We start from the raw sequence: 19,736 nt of genomic DNA on the forward strand, positions 1-19,736 counted from the left end.
TTTCCATTTTTTTATGTGCCCCTCTGATTAAACACTGGCCCCCCCTTGGCCCCCCCAGTAAAATGTGTCTAGAACTGCCACTGCTCTGATATTCAAGGCACAGAGCTGGTCTGGGATCAGCTGAGGGGATAATGGACGCAGTGACAGAGTCTTTGGTGGATGAAGTGGAGGAGGAGGATGGGTAGTAGAATAAAGGTCTATAGTGGTTCCGTATCCCATACCCAATCTTACATTGTGGCAGTGTAAATCCTGGAGAGGAACTGTTTGGTTATGGTTATGATAGAAAGAGAAGGGAAAGGAAACAGCTTGTGTGTATTTGTGTGTGTGTTTGTGTGTGTGTGTTTTTTTGTGTGTCTGTTGGTGCGTGTGTAAGTCTGAAGACAAATTCTCTGTACTTGGCTGAGGATGTGGGACATGCAGTAAGTGGAGCTGGGTGGTAAGACTCTCTGTAAAACTGAAATAGCCCACTTATTCCAAATGCATTGTACTGTAGGTGCTTAGAGCAGAACATTTCGTCCCGGCAAATCTCAAGGGAGAGTTACTGTATGAAAGAGGTCTATTTATAATAGCATTTTTGAGTGTCCCTAAAAGCTTCTTTTAAAAAGAAAAAAAAAACAAATATTTCAATTTAAAACATTAGTGAGATTTGCTGGGTTTATTTGGTCAGTGTGAGGTGGATGTGAGTTGCTAGTTGGTTAGTGTGATGGGTCGGAGGTTGGAGGACTGTGATTGGGATAGTTGTGTTGGGTTGCTGAGGTCAGATACCTGTGAACACGCTGGTGGTGACTATTGAGCTCTCCTGGCTTCCCCTCACAGCATTCAAGTTGATTTGGTACTCAGTGGCTGGGTGGAGGCTGGATAAGGTGTAGTTGGTCACCTCCGTGTCGATGGCCACGCTGTCCACACGTCCTAAGGATCCCCACAGAGAGAGAACAAAACATCAATATCGTTCAAAACCAAGAACGAATTTAGCACTTGTATCCAAAGTGACATCGATTTAATTTACTGTTGAAAGTACAGCAAAAAATCAAGTATCATAAATACTTTTATTACTTTTATTATTCTTTTATTGATTTTATGTAAAGCACCTTGAGCTGCAATTCTTGTATGAAATGCGCTGTATAGATAAAGTCTTCTTCTTATTATTATTATAAATGCATGGTTCTAAAAGTATTTCGGTATTTATAGTGAAGGAACAGTTTCTATTTACCAAGCAAAGTACAAAACAAACAAAATAACACACATTGAGGCTACCAAGTTACTTTCTAGCATAACAAAGCCAAACAACTAGTGGTCTCACTCTCAACAAGTCTTATCTCTGAGAAGGTCCCACCTTTGACTGACTGGTAGGACATCTTGTAGTAGTCGAACGGAGCCAGAGGCTTGATCCAGGAGATGGTAACAGAATCCTCAGTCACGTAGGACACTGCCACCTCCTTGGGGGGGTCCATTCCTACAGCCGGGAAAAGGTTTTGATGAAATAGTCTGTATGCCTTGTAACCATAAGAAGGAATCAAGCCCAAATCTTGCCAGCTGACACTTTCTTGAACAGGAAGCCTACCCAAATAAGGTCTGTAGTCTATTTATTCAATACACATGCTGGTCACAAATATTCATTTTAATACTTACCGGATAAATAAAGTTAGTATTCAATAGGATAGTGTTTTGTCATGAATTGATGCGCTTTCAGAAAGAAACCATGTTTTCGTATCTGGTTACCCTCCAAGTACAGTTTTATCATGCATATTGTGTGCCCATCATAAAAGATGCAGCATGGCGGTCAGCCACGAGCAAGACATTTGCATTGTGATTGAGTCTTGTTACCCCATGGAGATTATTTTGTGATTAGTTTTGTTGTCCCCTGATTGGGCACCACTGTGACAGCAAAGGTTACCCACACAGGAAATGTGAGCAAACAATTAAACTGACTGGGAACTTTGCATGAAGCTAATAAAATGAAGACAAAGGCAAATAATAGAACAACATTTTTTTTTTTCTATCATTGCGAAAGAAAGCCATAAAAGTGCAAATCTCACATTTCTATTAGAATTATAGACATTATTCAGCAGCAATGAGAAGGACAATTCATAAGTTGGAGAGCTGCTTCAGTCTTATTGAAATTCAGCTAGCATGAGTTATCTCCATATTCATGTATGCATATCTCTAATTATTTTCTGTTGGAGTTATAATTGTTTTGTCATTTGGGCTGTGCGTTCATGTGGCTGAAACACTGAGCAGAACAAACATACTGTTCTATTTTGTACAAATATATTATGGTAGCATGTTCTTGTAGAAGCTTTAGAAGCATGTTCTGCTGCAGGTTTGAATATGAATTTGCTCGTCTTTAGAATTACAGCACATGGTAAAGTATCAGTACATACAGATTTGACACACATCTGACATTAACTCTTTTTTGAACATTAGTGTTGAGACTAAAAAGTATTTCAGTACCTTCCAAACATGTTGCGATTCTGAATAAATTCCAGTGCAATTATAAACCACACGCGGACATCAAATGCCAAAACCCTCAGGCACCAGACCTGAGACGGTTGAACTAGAGGACCCCCTCCCCCACACACACACACACACACACTCAATCCTGTCTCATCATTCCCCCGACACCACGAGAGAACGCGCATCAGTAACAAAAGAGTTGGCAGGTACAGAGGAGGAATGATAAAACACCCATCGTGCTGGTGCCGGTCTCCCAACACACTTAATATTGTTGTTTAGAGAGCTGTCTTCTTCACCCAATATGTGTCCATCCCTTTCACTCTCCCCCTCCTCCTCTTCCTCCTCCTCCTCCCTCCCCCCACCTCCTCCTCCTCCTCCCTCCCCCCCACCTCCTCCTCCACCTCCCTTCCTCCTCCTCCTCCTCCTCCTCCCCCCTCCTCCTCCTCCCCCCGCTCCTCCCCCTCCCCCTCCTCCTACTCCTCCTCCCCCCTCCTCCTCCTCCTCCCCCCTCCTCCTCCTCCCCTCCTCCTCCTCCTCCTCCTTCTGCAGCTGTGAACAACAGGCGTAGCACAGTCGCTTCTCCCTCTGCTGACGGGGCGACAGCTGAGTGTTTTCGACACCTTCATGTAGGAGCCGAGGTAATTAAGACAGGATTACACGCAGAAGCATTAATAAAGAAATGAAAGGTGAGGAGAATTTCCGCCGTGCAGCTGTGAGCTTGAATCCCTAATGAGGACGGAGAAGAGAGAATGTTTCATAGACGTGTCTGGTGATGTAAACCCTTTGAGAGCGGGGGAGAAAATGTGTGGTCTCAATTTTCGGTCCACAACAAAACTCTCCAAGTTGGTGTGTGTCTGTGTGTTTGTTTTGCGTCTGAGTTGAAGTTTCAGTGACTATAGGTGTTTTGTGTGGTGAGGTGACATTTGATGTCCTTCATTAATAGGCGTGTTGTGTCAGCAAACTGTCAGGCAGAATCAGATGTCAGTTGGTCCAGTGGTCAATGCAAACAAGCCACCGGAGGACATTATTCAGCAAGAGTTTGCAAGGCCATGACTCGTCATTATGCTCAAAGACCTTCAGTCTGACTGATGTTCCGGAGTGACCCAACAAGAGAAACACTTACTGCCTTATGTCAACCAACCTGTACACACGGGCCTCTGGTTGGTGTGGAGGAATGACCAGTGTCTGTGTACCTGTGGTGAGTGAGGCTGTGACAGGTTCGGAGGTCAGCTCTCCCTGGATGGTGATGAGGCTGACAGTGTACTGAGTGGAGGGCAGAAGACCCTCTACGGATGCCCGGGTCTTGTACCCATCCAGGGTCACCTTGGAGGTGTCGGTCCCGTCCTGCGAGGCGTACGATAGGATGAAGAGGTCGGCGGGCGGGGCCGGGGCGTTCCATGCCGCCACCGCCGAATCGGAGGTGACCTCCGACACGTGGAGGTGTGTCACAGGGCGGGACCCTGGGAAGTCAAGGTCAAGGGGTCAAGTGTGTCAGAAGGCTGCAGTGTGTTTGTTGTTGTTGGTGACTCGCGTTGTTGCTTGGGAAGCTGCCTCAGAGGCAAGTGACAAATGAGCGGATGGAGTTAGTTGGGGAAAATGATGGCAAGGCCTAGAGTTACAGGACTAAATGTGAAGATGCTGCTCATATAGATGTTAGCTATGAGTCAGGTCATTTTTTTTCTCCAGTTCTGTTGCAAATGCTAGGGGGGGGGGGGGGGGGGTGTAAAGTGCTCCTTTGGGTCTACTGAGGAATCTGCATCTTGGCGTACAGATAGAAACCACTCGCTGTCTCACAGGCAGATGAGAGGAAAGCTGGTAGATGACTGGTGATCAATGATGAGTCAGTGTCAGCCTCCATCCCTGGAGAAGGAGGTTAGACAGAAGAGGAGTACCGAGCTGAAGGATGAGGAAGGAGGCAGACGAGGCTCTTGAGATGAGGATCATCTGAAGCGTGCGGCGGGGACGGATGGATGATGAAGATTGAGCGCCGAGAAGAAAGAACCACGTTATTGATGGCGGAGATGAGATGACATCATGTTTGCCACCAACCTTGGTGCTGGTGAAAAATACGGCAATGAGTGTCAACGAAAGGAAGGAGCAGGTTTGTCAGCAGTGGGCGGGATGGAGGGATGGTGATTGGCGACATGGCGAGGAGTTTGATGCACGCTGTCAGATGGGTTACGTCAGGAGAGGAGTGCATGGAATAATGTGAGCCAGACCAAAGGTTACATACTGAGGAGTGTTATTCAAGGGTAGATGGATGAAGAATGGAGATATGACGACAGGTGTCACAAGCTCTTTGGCATCAGTAAACAATTCAAGTCGTTTTGGTTTCATCGAGGCAGCAAGAATCTAACTGATTGAGACTTGTAATTTGTCCCCGATTTACCAACAGTTTTTTCGAAATTACATCTCAAAACAATTACGTAAGTTCTTTCGCTAACAAAGTGTGCTGACAGAATTTTGGCTGGGTTTCCCCCTTGTTTGGCCACCAGAATAAGCAAGCTCTTGCTCAGTACCTGTGAAGGCGTCTATAGTGGCGGCCGTACTCTGCTGCCGGCCCCTCTGAGCAGCTACGGTGATGGTGTACTCTATCCCGGGCTCCAGGTCCGTTAGGGTGGTGCTGGTCTGGTCCTTGGGGACCGTCACCTCCGTGCTGAGGCCAGAGGAGGAGGTGTAGGTGACCCGGTAGTGGTCAATGGGACCTGGGACCACCCCCCACACCAAGGTGATGGTGTTGTCGGTGGACGCGCTCACTGTCAGGTCCATGGGCACGTCCAGACCTGCGGGAGAGGGGTAAAGGGGGTAAACAAAGGGAACTCGATGGTTGGTTCGTCTGTTGACTTCGGTCGGGTCTTTGTCTGAAGAAGAGACGTGAGGCTCTCACTGGTTCTGGCGTTCATGGTGGCAGGATTGCTCTGGTTGGTCCCTTTGATGGCAGAGATGCCGATGCCATACTCTGTTCCCGGTAGCAAAGCTGTAGGGAGAGAGAGAGAGGAGAGAGAGAGAGAGAGAGAGAGAGAGAGAGAGAGAGAGAGAGAGAGAGAGAGAGAGAGAGAGAGAGAGAGAGAGAGAGAGAGAGAGAGAGAGAGGCATAATCACAAAATATTCTCCCTCACTGTATGGATCCAAGGAAAATTAAAGAGTGATTTTGTACTGAACCAACCCGAGCTGACAAGCTTTACACTTAAATCTAATTTTTGTATTGAATATCTAATTAATGTCTTGAACAATGATTTAATACATTGTAATTGTATGCATCTCTTTCTTCACAATTGGATGTGTACTTAAAATGTACTTTAATATATACACGTACTTGTAACTATATTTCAATTTCATTATGCTTGGGAAAGAAGATGAGAGAAAGAGAGAATACCCAGTGCTGATGACTGATTTGTACTTGGTCCATTACCCCCAAACCATTAGGCACACATATGAAGGCTATCTGCTTGACAGGAAGAGGAGAATGTGGGAATGCGAGGCGCAGGCAAGCAAATGGGCCCACTCCAACAACCTTATTAAAAGCTGCATCCATAATTCCGCCCTAGCAAGCGCCACGCTCATCTTGATGTTTTCTTAACGTTGCCTCTAACCTTTTGATTGTTAAGAATCGATGCAACAACAGCGGGCCTATCAGGATGGAGAAATGGAGAAAGGGGCAGACATTGATTGCTGTCATCCTGCAGTTTCCTGCTTGCGACGTTGCCCTTTCAGAGAACACACTTCCAATAACCCACTGGGCAACAACCCTGCTGTCTCACACAGCATGAGCACATTGTCTGGAGTGCAGGTAGCTGATGCCTATTTTGTTGGTACCAGAAACGGATTAGAACAATACATGATAGTAAAGGAACGAGTTTCCTTTACTGTTTCCTTATGTTCCTCGCTCTCTCTATCTCTCTCATTCTTATCATTTCTCTATTTTCCCTCCCTCCCTCCCTCCCTCCCTCCCTCCCTCCCTCCCTCCCTCCCTCCCTCCCTCCCTCCCTCCCTCCCTCCCTCCCTCCCTCCCTCCCTCCCTCCCTCCCTCCCTCCCTCCCTCCCTCCCTCCCTCCCTCCCTCCCTCCCTCCCTCCCTCCCTCCCTCCCTCTCTGCTCCCTCCCTCCCTCCCTCTCTGCTCCTCCACTGCTCCTCACCTTTGAGCAGGATCTTGGTGGAGAGCCCATCGGTGCGAGGGACCATGGCCTTTTCGTACTGGTCTCCTGCCAGGGTGCTGTAGACCACCTGGTAGCCCTCCACGTCCGCCTCGCTGTTGTCCCACTCCAGCTCCAGAGTGGTGGACGTCTTCTGCACCAGGCGCGGGTTCTTGGGAGCGTCGATCTCTGAGAAAAACGACAGAACTGACAAAGTTGGGGCCACTGAGACCAATCATCAGAAGTGGTACACAGTCCAACATGGTTGCTGTCATCACCATCAACATGCTGCTTCACACACGAGGCTCGTATCGAGTATCTACCCATCACAAGAGGTGCACTGCATGGTAGCTGAATTGGCCATGGCAGTGGTTACCATTCTACAAACCACTTAATCGACATCACAATATCTTGTCTGCCCTGCCCACTTCTGCTTAATGACTAAAGCCAGTATGTAAAGATAAGAATGTGACATTGAGGGTTTAGGTTGGTCTAGGTACAGTTCTATGGGCAGATGTGAATCCTTCTGTGACATTGTTTGTAAAAAGGGCAATACAAATACGTTTAGATTTGATTTGATTTGATATGAAAATCCTATCAAAGTGATCCGGCGTGTTCCGGCTGTGGCCTCACCGGTGGTGAACTCAGTGGAAATGGATCCACTCTCGTTGCCCTTGCGGACGCCGCTGACCTCCACCTCGTAGCGAGCCCCGGGGCGGAGCACCTGCAGGGAGTACTGGCTGAGGGCGGGCTGCAGGCGGAAGGTGGTCTTGGGTGCGTCCGAGCCCACCAGTCCGTAGCGCAGGACGATCTGGTCAATCTTGGCCTTGGGCGGGATCCACTCCACGAACGCCACGGTGTCGGAGACGTCGCGCACGACCAGCTGAGTGGGCCCGTCGATCACTGGCGGTAGAGGAGACCCAAGGTGAGATGGGAGGACACCCAGGGTGAGATGAGAGGAGACCCAGGGTGAGATGAGAGGAGACCCAGGGTGAGATGAGAGGAGACCCAGGGTGAGATGAGAGGAGACCCAGGGTGAGATGAAAGGAGACCCAGGGTGAGATGGGAGGAGACCCAAGGTGAGATGGGAGGACACCCAGGGTGAGATGAGAGGAGACCCAGGGTGAGATGAGAGGAGACCCAGGGTGAGTTGGGAGAAGACCCAGGGTGAGATGGGAGGAGACCCAGGGTGAGATGGGAGGAGACCCAGGGTGAGATGGGAGGAGACCCAGGGTGAGTTGGGAGAAGACCCAGGGCGAGATTGGACGCCTGCAGATGACTAATGGAGTTGGCTGAGATTCATCATGGAGAGATGAGAGGTCACAGGGTTTTACAGCGCTGTTCGAGCTGTGTGGATAGCTGGCTTTGCAGCTGGCCAGATGTTTAAGAGCTCTTTACTTCAGAGACATGGTGTAGGCAAACTAGCGGCATTGACCTGATAGCACTGGGCATATGCTGAAGATGTAATGAAGGAGATGGAAACGATATATTAAATAAAGACCATGGCGATAAAACCACTTAGAGTTGATCATTGACCTTGAGGAAGCCATACTGGAAAACAACAAGGCATTATTGAAACAACTAAACCAAAAATGTCCCTCTAATTAAATTGGAGATGGTGAAGAACCAACAACTATTAGATTAAGGTGCAAAACACCCAGCACATTATACCTGACAAGAAAATCACGGAGAAAAAAACAAAACAGAAAGATCCACCAACTGATTCATTGCATCTTCCTTCTCAGGGAACGACTTTTCCAAAGCACTGACCCCGTAATGATCATGTGGCTTTGAGAAAAGTCCAATTATTGGTTCCCTGCTAATTAACCTGTTTCTCACCAGGACAACAGCAAACATCTGCTCCCTTTAATAGCTGCTGTACAGCAGGCTGCTGCCTTTGATCTTGAGATCAACATTTACCTGACAACACCTGTTTCGCCTCTACACCCCAGAGACACATAGCTCTGCCAGACTGAGACAGATCACCAGCTTCACACACCCTTTTTACCTTTAGGCCCAGAAAGATAGGTGGGCCTTTCCAATCTAAACAACAGGTCCCCTATGTTATAGTAACATTTGTATTTGGTCAGCAACATCAGTTTTTGAACGGTGAATGTTATTCCGGAATGATCGATCGCTGTTCAGCAAACGAATAACATTCACACGATTGTTGCATGTCGATAGAGCCGTTTGTTGACACTTGATCTGTAGCTTGTCAATAGGGTCCCATTAAAGTCAGTTATTTCTGTTAACCACAGAAAGCTGATTCAGTTGCTGAGGATGACTTCCCTCTCTGGAAATCTCGCTCTTTTACTGTCGCTCTCCATGTAAATGAAAGGATAAATCTTTGCTCTTCTAAATAATTGAGTGACTTCAAATTTGTCTTCCTTCATCCAATAAGGTATCGAACAGCCAGCGGACGGCGGGCACGTGAAATATTAATGGGGCCCGTGAATTATTAACGGCTATTTAATTACGCCTGACAGTTGGGCCTTCGGTAAATTAATGGTGTTTTTACTGCGGACACGCTGTTGGAATTGTTATGGAAAAGTTCAATTGAATCTAATCCAGCTGTCTGAAACTGTCACTCAGTGGAAGTACAGGGTGAAGTTTACATTAAGTGTGTAATTGCTGGCAGACGAACCCATTTGTCAAGGTGAAATCCCAAATTAGTCTGTGTGTGTGTGAGCGTGTATGTGTGTGAGTGTGTGTGTGTGTGTGTGTGTGTGCGTGTCTTCCCTTACCACTTGCTGGGTAGTCTAGTCAATACTCTAAGCTCCCTATATCCCCCACATAGACAAACAATAGCTGTTTTTTATTCTAGCCTTTTAGGGTCACTATGTTATAGCCGTCACATGCATTATGCATGTTTATGTCGCCTGGGAAGGATAAGGTGAATTACATGACACACAATGACATGCTTGTGATAATCACCTTCAGACATAAAATGAGCGACCTGCCGGCTGGTTGAGTTCCTGTCAAGTGACGTTAGTGACGGCTGGCTGGCCAGGTTACATACTTGTGGTGACGGTGGCAGTGACGGGCTGGCTGCGTCCCTGGTCCTTGAGGGCCACCAGGTTGACGGTGTACTCTTCCCCAGGCGTCAGGTCGGTCTGGTGGAAGGAGGTGATGGTGCTGGGAAGCTGGGCTGTCATACCTCCATCATTGTCCTGGAGTCAAACACACACACGCAGTGGGATCACTGATATATATCGCCGACCTTTGACTAAGAAATACTGTAAACAGTGCAGTGGCAGAGATTCGCAGGGCATGACCATGGGAGCCACTGACATCAAAAAAGACGAGCAGATTAGTGTCCAGTAATTGCGGATGTCCTCAAGCCTAGTGTCAAAAACACTGTTAGAGCTGTTCGCCTTTATCTGCTACTGTCTGTCTTGGAGACTTGGACTGACTTAGATTGCGTTCTCTCCTGGGTGCTGTATAATACCCACGCTGGCTGGAAGAAGGCAATTCCACATGATCGACTCACAGACTGACAGGGTGGAATGAGAAAGTATCTCAACACAAATAGCAGGAAGGCTTAAGTCCATACATGCACACTCTCTTTATGAAATTCTACTGTTGGATGTGGGCACATTGATCCCATATTCCCCTTCAGCTCCTACATTCACCCATATTTATCTCTGTGGTGTCCTCCAACATCTCATTGGCATCACACCATCGATTTAGAAACCCTAGATTCGAACTCACTATTAAAGGCGCAAGAAAAGGGCACCGGTTTAGCTGACGATCATTTGTTGACACATAATTCCTGAACTGTTCATTTGATCATTTTCATTGATCTGCTTGCTTACCGTTTGACTGCTATAAAGTTAGTGCCGTGGTTCCATCAGTAATACGTTCTGCTACCTTTTCTCCAGTCAGGAACAGTGACAAAGCCTAGAAGCCCCTCCTCTCTGTATTCCTCTGTCCTCTGTGTGAACTACTGCATCCCCCTGAGCCACCTTTACACACTGTTCCATTACGATATTGTCAAAACTCTGGGGCCTCTGTATTAGATCCACAGGGGTTGAGATTTTAGTCTTCTAATATGATTTCCCAGATGGCAGAGTGTGTGTGTGTGTGTGTGTGTGTGTGTGTGTGTGTGTGTGTGTGTGTGTGTGTGTGCATGTGTTGGGTCTGAATGATCCTCAGGGGAGGAGGAGCTGGACGGCTCCAGTGGTCACCCTGGCAGCCTTGAAGCCAGTGGTGAAGATGGAAGTGCTTTGTGACCCAAAAGCACTCCTCTGCCTTCTTTGTATTCACGGTCAGCTCCCCCACCAAAGAGCTTTCCGAGTTTGTTTCCATGGCATTTATGCTTTTTCATCTAAAAGCGGGGCCAGCTTTAAGTCCTTGAGCCCAGCCGAACCCGTCTCTATCCTAGTCGCGCAGAACACCTAAAGGAGAAAGCCAATTACCCAGAGAGGATCCCAGATTAGAGTACCTGTGTTTAGAGGAGGTATTAACAAAAAAGCTGCTCTAACTTTGAACCTGCAGCTGACGGCAGACTGGAGGTTTTGAAGGAGTTTGGAGGAAGGTCTGAAGGCTCATCCATCTAATCATCAATAAGCTTTAGACAATCCCTCCTCTAATTTGGCTACAGCTTTCAGTTGAATGCTGAGTAAAATCCTCAACCATTCTACACTTCCATTCTTTTATGCACACTTATAAAGCCTGTACTAGCTACAAAATATTGACAAATTTTCAGATGAACACTGGTATCTTTCTGAGAGGAGACCGAAAGCAAATCTGGTGGTAAAGAATGTTCTAGACTGGAGGCTGAGATTATTCCTTTAGAACGTAACGAAATGCTGCGGCGAGTTGACCATCACTCGGTCTGCACAAACAAAGCCACGCGCGCGCGCGCCGCCGCCCTCCCCCAGAGGGTGAAAGAGCCTCACCTTGGGGATGAAGCTGATCTCCCAGCCGTCGAAGGAGTAGTAGAAAGGCTGCCACTGAACCTCCACGGACGTCTCCGTGATGGATTTGAAGAGTAAACCGTTGGGATTGGAGAGATCTAGGAGACATGGGGAGATGTATTATAGGCCTTCCCGTCTTCTGTGTGCTAAATAAATCAGGACCCCCCTCCTGATGGTGGTGGGGGGGAGTGTGGGGGTGGGGGGTAATGCTGAGGTAAGAGGACCTCACCCCCCCTCCCCCATTCCAAACTCGGCGTGGGTTTCTGTCTCACAGGCTGCGACGATAACATGCTGTGGCTTTCAGCCGGCAGTGAATTCTTACTGTTCAGAGGCCTCATTCTTTACATTGGCTTTGTGGGGTGCATTTATAATTAAATCTTACAGCCTTACATAAGCTTTTAAATTGGATTGTGTTTGGGAAGTAAACGGAGTGTAAGGTAATTAGAAGTCAGGGTTAGTTCATCTCAATATACTTTCATTTCAGGACTTTAATATCCTCTTCATGCTTGAAATAGTATTTGGTGGAACTTGGAAGGTGTGTCCAGAATGTACGAGCAACCCAAGAACAGATAAATGAATGTTTACAGCTGTCAGTTTACAGAATGTTTACAGCTGTCAGTTTACAGAATGTTTACAGCAGTCAGTTTACAGAATGTTTACAGAAGTCAGTTTACAGAATGTTTACAGAAGTCAGTTTACAGAATGTTTACAGCTGTCAGTTTACAGAATGTTTACAGAAGTCAGTTTACAGAATGTTTACAGAAGTCAGTTTACAGAATGTTTACAGCAGTCAGTTTACAGAATGTTTACAGAAGTCAGTTTTCTATTAATAGTTTTGCATTCGGCCACAAGCAGTGAGTGAAATCTGGAGTCTTGACGCAGTTTGCCAAACTGGCATTTTGACTCAGCAGGTGGCAGATGTCTAATCAAATTCTGCTGTCATGTGTGTCGTGTGTGCAAGAGAAAGACAGATAAATCAAGTCAATATTGAGGAAGAGTTGTTTGTGTGTGTGTGTGTGTGAAAGAGAGAAAGACAGAGACAGAGAAAGGTAAAGAGTGGAGAATGAAGGGGACATGCTCTGTGTGTGTGTGTTGGTGTGGCATGTGTGTGTGTGTGTGTGGTGTGTGTGTTGGTGTGGCATGTGTGTGTGTGTATGTGGTGTGAGTGAACAGCTGTATCTGCATGTGTATCCGTACTCACAGGTGGACACGATGGTGTTGGTGGGCACGCTGATGGTGTTGTTGAGCACGGCGTAGACGTTGATGTTGTACTCCATGCCAGGCTCCAGATCTTGGATGGAATAGGCCGTGGTGTTCCCAGGCAGGCGCACCTCCAGCTGGATGCCACCAGGGCCGCTGGGCGTGTAGGTCACCAGGTAGTCCGTCAGCATCGCAGACCCCTCCCACTCCAGCTCGATGGTACGTTCCGTCAGCCCACGCACCCGCAAGTTGAACACCGGCGCCACTGTGGGAGTGCACGCAGTAATCACAGGATTTGAGACTGAAAACGAGCCAGCGCTTCGATCCGACACAGAACTCACAGTCATGCTGGAAAACGTTGGACATGCTGGAAAATATCCAAAGCAGGAGATGATGTAAGGCCTGTCTGAATGACAGCAGGCAGATCCCAGGTAGTTTGTGTTCTACATGAGAGGAGGGGGGGGGGGGGGGCATTGATATTCTCAGAGGGCAACGAAGAGCGTGCCAAGCTGTAAACCTGAGATGCAGTGTTGAATGCAAATGAAGTCTTGCATAAACAAGAGTGGATACGTTTACAGCTCAGTCTCACACAGACGGAGGGGAGGGTGGGGCTGGGGCTGGGAGTGGAATGGGGAGTGTGTGTGTGTGTGTGTGTGTTTGAGTAAGTCAGTCCTCCTTCTCACAGTGATGGTCCTTCCTGTGAGATGGGAGGGCTCTGAGCTGAGGTGCTAAGTCTTCCTCGGGGAGTTGTTGAGACTTGAGGAAGCATTTGAGTTACTTCCTCACGTTCTCGACAGATGGAGGCTCCTCTGGCGCCTTCTCAACTGACTTGGAGCTCAGAACACTCTGGAAACTCTCTGTCCCCCTCCCCCTCCCCCTCCCCCTCCCCCTCCCCCTCCCCCTCCCCCTCCCCCTCCCCCTCCCCCTCCCCCTCTCCCTCTCTCTTTCTCTCTCTCTTTCTCTCTCTCTCTCTCTCTCTCTCTCTCTCTCTCTCTCCCTCTCTCTCTCTCTCTCTCTTTCATTACCACAGGGAATAGATAAACTCTTAAGTATGTAAACAAGAGATGGAACAGACTGGAGGGAGTGCCTGATATAAGATGAGAAGAAGATTTTTAATCAAGCTTGCTCAACTAGAAGGAAATTAGGCTGAAAGTGAGTTGGAAAAACCCAGCATCTTACACTAACAGCCCATAGCTTTACCAAGATCCGAAGGATTCCCAAGATCTTCTGTGGTCATGAAAGGGAATCAAGGTATACTGTATGAGATACTGTATGATCTAGAATCATCATCATCTAAGGTCCTTCATCTTTCGTCCAGGATCAAAAAAGATGGAGAAACGATCATAGATAAGACTGAGAATGCTTCACAGCTCTTGGTCAACTCTCTCTTTTTGGCTCTCTCTTTCTCTTTGTGTTCCTCTACTATTTTCTCTCTCTCTCTCTCTCTCTCTCTCTCTCTCTCTCTCTCTCTCTCTCTCTATCTCTCTCTCTCTCTCTCTCTCTCTCTCTCTCTCTCTCTCTCTCTCTCTCTCTCTCTCTCTCTCTCTCTCTCTCTCTCTCTCTCTCTCTCTCTCTCTCTCTCTCTCTCTATACAAAACTATTCTGGGCTTCACTGAGCTTTTCATCATGATATTGGAAATTTCTTGTAAAAATGAATGTAATTAGTTTGAGATGTGAACCCAAACTCATCTTCTGACATTGTTCTGTTAGAATGAGTAACAACTGAAGCATGAATGGAACTTCTAGCATTTGGTTTGTTGTTTACAAGGGACACTGGAAATTACCAGCAATAAACCTTTGTTAACTTTGTCACGTTAAACCTCTGCAATGAGGCAAGTCCATGCCAGCAACAACATGTAACAACAACTCTACAGTAGTCAGCAACTGTTAAATGAACTGAAGCTATAACAATACATTCACATTTACATTTATGCATTTAGCAGACGCTTTTATCCAAAGCGACTTCCAAGAGAGAGTTTTACAAAAGTGCATAGGTCACTGATCATAACAACGAGATAGCCCCAAACATTGCGGTTAGCCCAACATGAAGCATACATTGTGAAACCAAATATGTCCTAAAGGGAAGAACGATAAGAGCATGTAGTTAGACAAGTTACAATTAAACAGCAAGAACCTCAAAAGTGCAAGAGTGTACCTGTGGAAAAAGCAAGCAACAATAATATATTTCACAGCAAGTACAATCATTTTAAGATAGTTACAACAAACTAACAAGAGCAACAAGTCACTCAATAAGAGTCATTGTGATCCTGGAGGAGAACTAACATCCAGCCAATCAATCCTAAGTGCCATTGTACATTCTCCCGTATTGTATAACAATAATTAGAGCCCATGGCTCACACCATGCCTACACACATACAAAGCCTCAACTCAATCAGAAGAACAGAGAATTACTTTTATGTTGGATTGGGTAGAGGTGGAGGGATATAGAGATCTAGCCATGAGAGGGCAGGAATAGAGGAATAGCGAAGTGGCTAGTACAGTCGGAGATTGTTTCAGATCGATTACACACTCATGTTGTCCTCCGCCAAGCAGTTCAGCAGGGCCAGAGGAGAGGAACGTGTGCTACAAAACACAGGCTGTCACCAAGACGACAAATGTCATGGCTTGGAGAGAGAAGAAGAAAAAAAAAATCAATGTATATTTAATGCAGCTCAAACAGGTTTGCTATTGATGTGGTTTTGTTAGATGCCGCATACCCGCCCCTTGTTTGTGTGACTGCCTGCCTTCTTGGTGGTCATGGCATCGCTGCATGTTGTCACGCTGAAAAGAGCTGTCACTCAGTGAACGCGGGGCTGTTAACTAAAAGGACAGGCTGACACACAACCTGAAAGTACTCACCGCTCCGATCGTGCTCCTCTGTGAGCTATGAAGGAGTTGACGTTCTCTATAAAGCTCTCTATCCATTGGCTGGATGCCCAGATGCGACTCATTCTTAAGGTCTTTAAGAGACCAATGACTTTGCCCTTTTTGCCCCTGGGTGATACACAGGAATGATTCAATGGCTATGAGTGTTCAGCGTGTCAAAGACCCATTATTGCATTGCAGCAAATCACCATCTGGACACTCAGAACCGAACAGTGAAGTGTCACTTTCATTTCATTCAGCTTCATTCTCATTTTCAAATGTCAACTATTTGACTCTCCTTGCCCATTTCACAGAACTGTCAAACAAGGTGGGTTGGACACGTTATAACAGCACAAAGATTGAGATAACTCGACAACGCAACTATTTTGTTTGTGTCTAACTCTCCTGCCTCCTCAAACATCTTCTTTCAGTCCCATCCTCTTATTATAGTTATGGCAGGAGAAACTAGGCCACGGTAATTGAAGCCAAAGACACATCCTGAGTTTCCTCATTTTTGATAATATGAAACACTTACCCTGCCTGCCACCCCAGCAGTCCTCGATAGCGTCCTAATAATTGAATGGCCTCTTTATGTTTCCCGCACTTCACCCCTCACCCGCCTCTGCTATTCTACCCGCTAATTGGGAAGAAATAAAGAATCCTGAGCTGGAACAGGTCCTGCTGTACGATGATAGAGGGGGTGTGGTCCTCTGGTAATATGATTTGCTCTTTTTTTCTTTCTTATTTTTTTATTCCTCCCTCTCTCTTGTGACAGCTGTCGACGGCAACTGGGAGGGTCCGACGTCTGGGTGAGACCTAGCCGAGAACCAGATATATAGTGATTCCGAAATTGCCTCAGCCCAGCTAATGTGACACCTCTTTCCAAGCGAATTTGACTTGACAAATGAACGGTGTTACACCTTTAAGACATCACCAACACCTGTGCTGTTCCTGTGGCTGTGAAAAAGTGCCAATTTTTTCTGGCAACATACTGTGGGTTCTGCCGCAATGGCATCAACAGTATTCTTAAGATATAAAAATGCTCTATTCAAGTTGTTAGCCGCTATATTGTAGACATAATACGATGTTCCCAGAAGAAGCAATTGCGCAAGTAGCCCTAATCACAGCTGTCAATTCTCTTTTTTCATGTTGAAAAGCTACCTTGGCAAGATTAGACTACAGTCCAGGAAGCAAGCATATCAACTGCTGGTCTATGTCACCCATATTTAAAACCCCAAAAATGTGGAACAATGTTGTAGAAAAGAAAATGTAGTCAATGGGTCTGCACCTCTTCAAACGTATTCCCTTTTTATCCTCAAGACATGTCTGTATTTCTAAGCATCCTATAAAGGTGTGAGTTGTAAAGGCAGAACACCACTCACAGTTCAGCTCCAGGGCTGGGAAAGTATAAACCATCTTAGAAAGGCAAAAATGGAAGTGTCTGCTTTGTGAATAAAGAGTATGTGCTTCCCACCCCACAACCCCACTTTCACACTGCAAACTCTGTACTGCACAGATTTAGATTTTAAATTTAGCTGGACTTGTTTCTCAAGTATAAATGGCTTATCTAGCGACTTACTTTCAGTAATTCATCACAGTATGACATTCAAATATCACAGTATTTTAATGGAATACTGTGTGAAAGTGAAGTGAAATGTTCTTACTGCACTTGCAGCCACTTGAGTTTACTTTACCTTTACTTTAAGCATGAGCAAGCCCATCTCTAATGCTTTTGCACTTATATTTGAGAGGACATTTTTGCAGGGCACATTCTGTATGTCAATCCTACCTTCATCCATAACTCAGCCACCACGCCTCCCCACTCGCTCGTCTCAACATCTCCCTCACCTGAATTGCAGTCGTCTCCGGCGAATCCCTCCTGGCACACACAGAAGCCCTCTTTGCACAGGCCCTTCTGGCTGCAGTTGCTGGCGCAGTAGACCAGAGAGCAGTCCTCCCCCACGTAGCCCGGGCGACACCGGCACGTTCCGTTCACGCACTGCCCCTGGTCGGAGCAGTCGTTCAGGCAGCGGCCCATGGTGCAGTCCTCCCCGGTGAAGGACTCCTCGCACACGCACTCCCCGTCGATGCACAGCCCGCGGCCCGAGCAGTCGGCCAGGCACCGGGGCTCCGAGCAGTTGTCTCCCACGAAGTCGCGGTCGCACACACACTCCCCCTCCACGCACAGGCCCTGGCCGGAGCAGTTGTCTGGGCAGCGGGGCTCCGAGCAGTTCTTGCCAGACCAGCCGTCCTCACACACACAGCCGCACAGGTCCATGCTGAAGCTGCCGTGTCCACTGCAGCCCGGCAGATAGTCCAGACGACCTTGGAGACGGCGCAAGGACACAGAACACGGATCACACACACAATTAAAACCGTTTAGCACCAACTTATTCACGCTCACTTCTCGAGTACCGATCAGATGTCATTTCTTTCTACTCCACAGTCGTCCATCCCCTTGAGCAGATCAACGACAACAACTTTACACAGCGCTTTGCAAATCCATATACACATCGCAAAGAACAATGGGAGTCGGGTGGCTGAACGGTGAGGGAATCGGGCTAGTAACCTAAAGCAAGGTTGCCAGATCGATTTCCGGACGTGCCAAATGACGTTGTGTCCTTGGGCAAGGCACTTCACCCTACTTGCCTCGTGGGGAATGTCGCTGTACTTACTGTAAATTGCTCTGGATAAGAGCGTCTGCTAAATGACTAAATGTAAATGTAAACAATTTCACAACACCTGATACGAACACTAGCGCACAGAAACAGTAGCTTTGGACCCAGGACCCTACCCAGAGCTGAGTTATCTCCACAGCAGCTGGAGCTGCACTGGACACGGAGCAGAGACACCTCTCTTTCCAGCATCTCGATCCTGGAGGCCAGCTGCTGGACGGTGGCCGTGGCAGGGCATCCGCACGCCTGCTTGGGGATGTTGATCCTGTGTGTGAAGGTCACCTGGCTGTCGGCGTCCACCGTCTGCTCCATGTACTCCGAGGGTCCGGTGGGCCTTTCGTACCTGTCGCCCGCAACGCCGCCGTCGGTGGAGCCCTCGGGCCCCGACGACAAAGCCTCGGTCCCCCGGCTGGGAGAGCCGGACTCCAGGTCCACCGAACACAAAGACTCCAGGGGTACGTTGATGTTGTAGACGTGGTTGAAGACCATGGGCTGCTCCTTCAGGGTTTGGTTCCCGGGGCCGCTCTGGACGTCCGGGGCCTGTCGTCTGACCCGGGCGGTCCGGACCAGTTTGGACCCTGGCTCGCTGGCCGACGGAGCGGCCTGGCTCCCCTGGAGGAGCAGGACCAGAGCCAGGCCCAGCAGCCAGCCTTGTGGAGGCCCCGTTGACCACCTCTGTACCTCAGCCATGGGCCTCACTTGGACACCAGCAGAGCACTAAACAGAGCTGCAGAGGGGAAGGGAGGAGAGCAGTGGAGTGGAGAGAGAACATATCAAATACAACAGTCTTTAAGTGCTTTTAAAATGGCTCGGAATTAACAACATCCATTAGGTTGGAATCCACTTTGTGTGTCCATACGCGTGCATGTGCGTGTATGTGTGTTCATACGGGGGTGTGTGTATTTGTACGTGTAGCTTCTTTAAATTAAAATCTAAATATTTGATTGACAAATAATAATCATCGGTTTAAAATAATGACGCCATGCATCTGGGACTCACACAGCGGACTCAAAGCCATGCCTCCACACAACATCAAATATTGGATCTTTCCACAAGGGAGGTGATGCTGAAACATTGAGTAAAGAATGTGTTGCTACATTAATTCAATAGAGCTGTGGCTTTACAGTGTCATCCCATTTCCTGTGACAGGGCTCGGGACACAACTGACCACCAAATGGATCAAGTGAAGCAACAGACAGGGAGACAGGCAGGGAGATAGACAGGGAGATAGAAAGGGAGACAGGCAGGGAGACAGGCAGGGAGACAGGCAGGGAGACAGACAGGGAGACAGACAGGGAGACAGGCAGGTAGACAGGCAGGGAGATAGACAGGGAGATATACAGGGAGACAGGCAGGGAGACAGATAGACAGGGAGATAGACAGGGAGATAGACAGGGAAACAGACAGGGAGACAGGCAGGGAGACAGACAGGGAGACAGACAGGGAGACAGGCAGGGAGACAGACAGGGAGACAGACAGGGAGATAGACA

The 19,736-nt window shown here is 47.6% G+C and overlaps 1 protein-coding gene across 1 annotated transcript in view; it reads right to left on the reverse strand.

Moving 5' to 3' along the window:
• tnr (tenascin R (restrictin, janusin)) overlaps nt 1-18,936 on the reverse strand; it is a 34,679-nt gene extending 15,743 nt beyond the window's left edge. The window contains exons 1-12 of the mRNA XM_084707625.1: nt 18,366-18,936; nt 17,420-17,896; nt 12,708-12,971; nt 11,489-11,604; nt 9,607-9,757; nt 7,221-7,490; nt 6,591-6,776; nt 5,342-5,431; nt 4,974-5,237; nt 3,648-3,914; nt 1,334-1,453; nt 766-909 (exon numbers count right to left, since the gene is read on the reverse strand). Coding sequence (XP_084563751.1) covers nt 766-909; nt 1,334-1,453; nt 3,648-3,914; nt 4,974-5,237; nt 5,342-5,431; nt 6,591-6,776; nt 7,221-7,490; nt 9,607-9,757; nt 11,489-11,604; nt 12,708-12,971; nt 17,420-17,896; nt 18,366-18,936 — 2,920 coding nt within the window. The remainder of the gene's footprint in view (nt 1-765; nt 910-1,333; nt 1,454-3,647; nt 3,915-4,973; nt 5,238-5,341; nt 5,432-6,590; nt 6,777-7,220; nt 7,491-9,606; nt 9,758-11,488; nt 11,605-12,707; nt 12,972-17,419; nt 17,897-18,365) is intronic.
• Between the last annotated feature and the right edge of the window lie 800 nt (nt 18,937-19,736).

This window comes from Hypomesus nipponensis, chromosome 10, assembly GCF_054491055.1.
Source record: "Hypomesus nipponensis isolate SF chromosome 10, ASM5449105v1, whole genome shotgun sequence".
NCBI lineage: Eukaryota > Metazoa > Chordata > Actinopteri > Osmeriformes > Osmeridae > Hypomesus > Hypomesus nipponensis.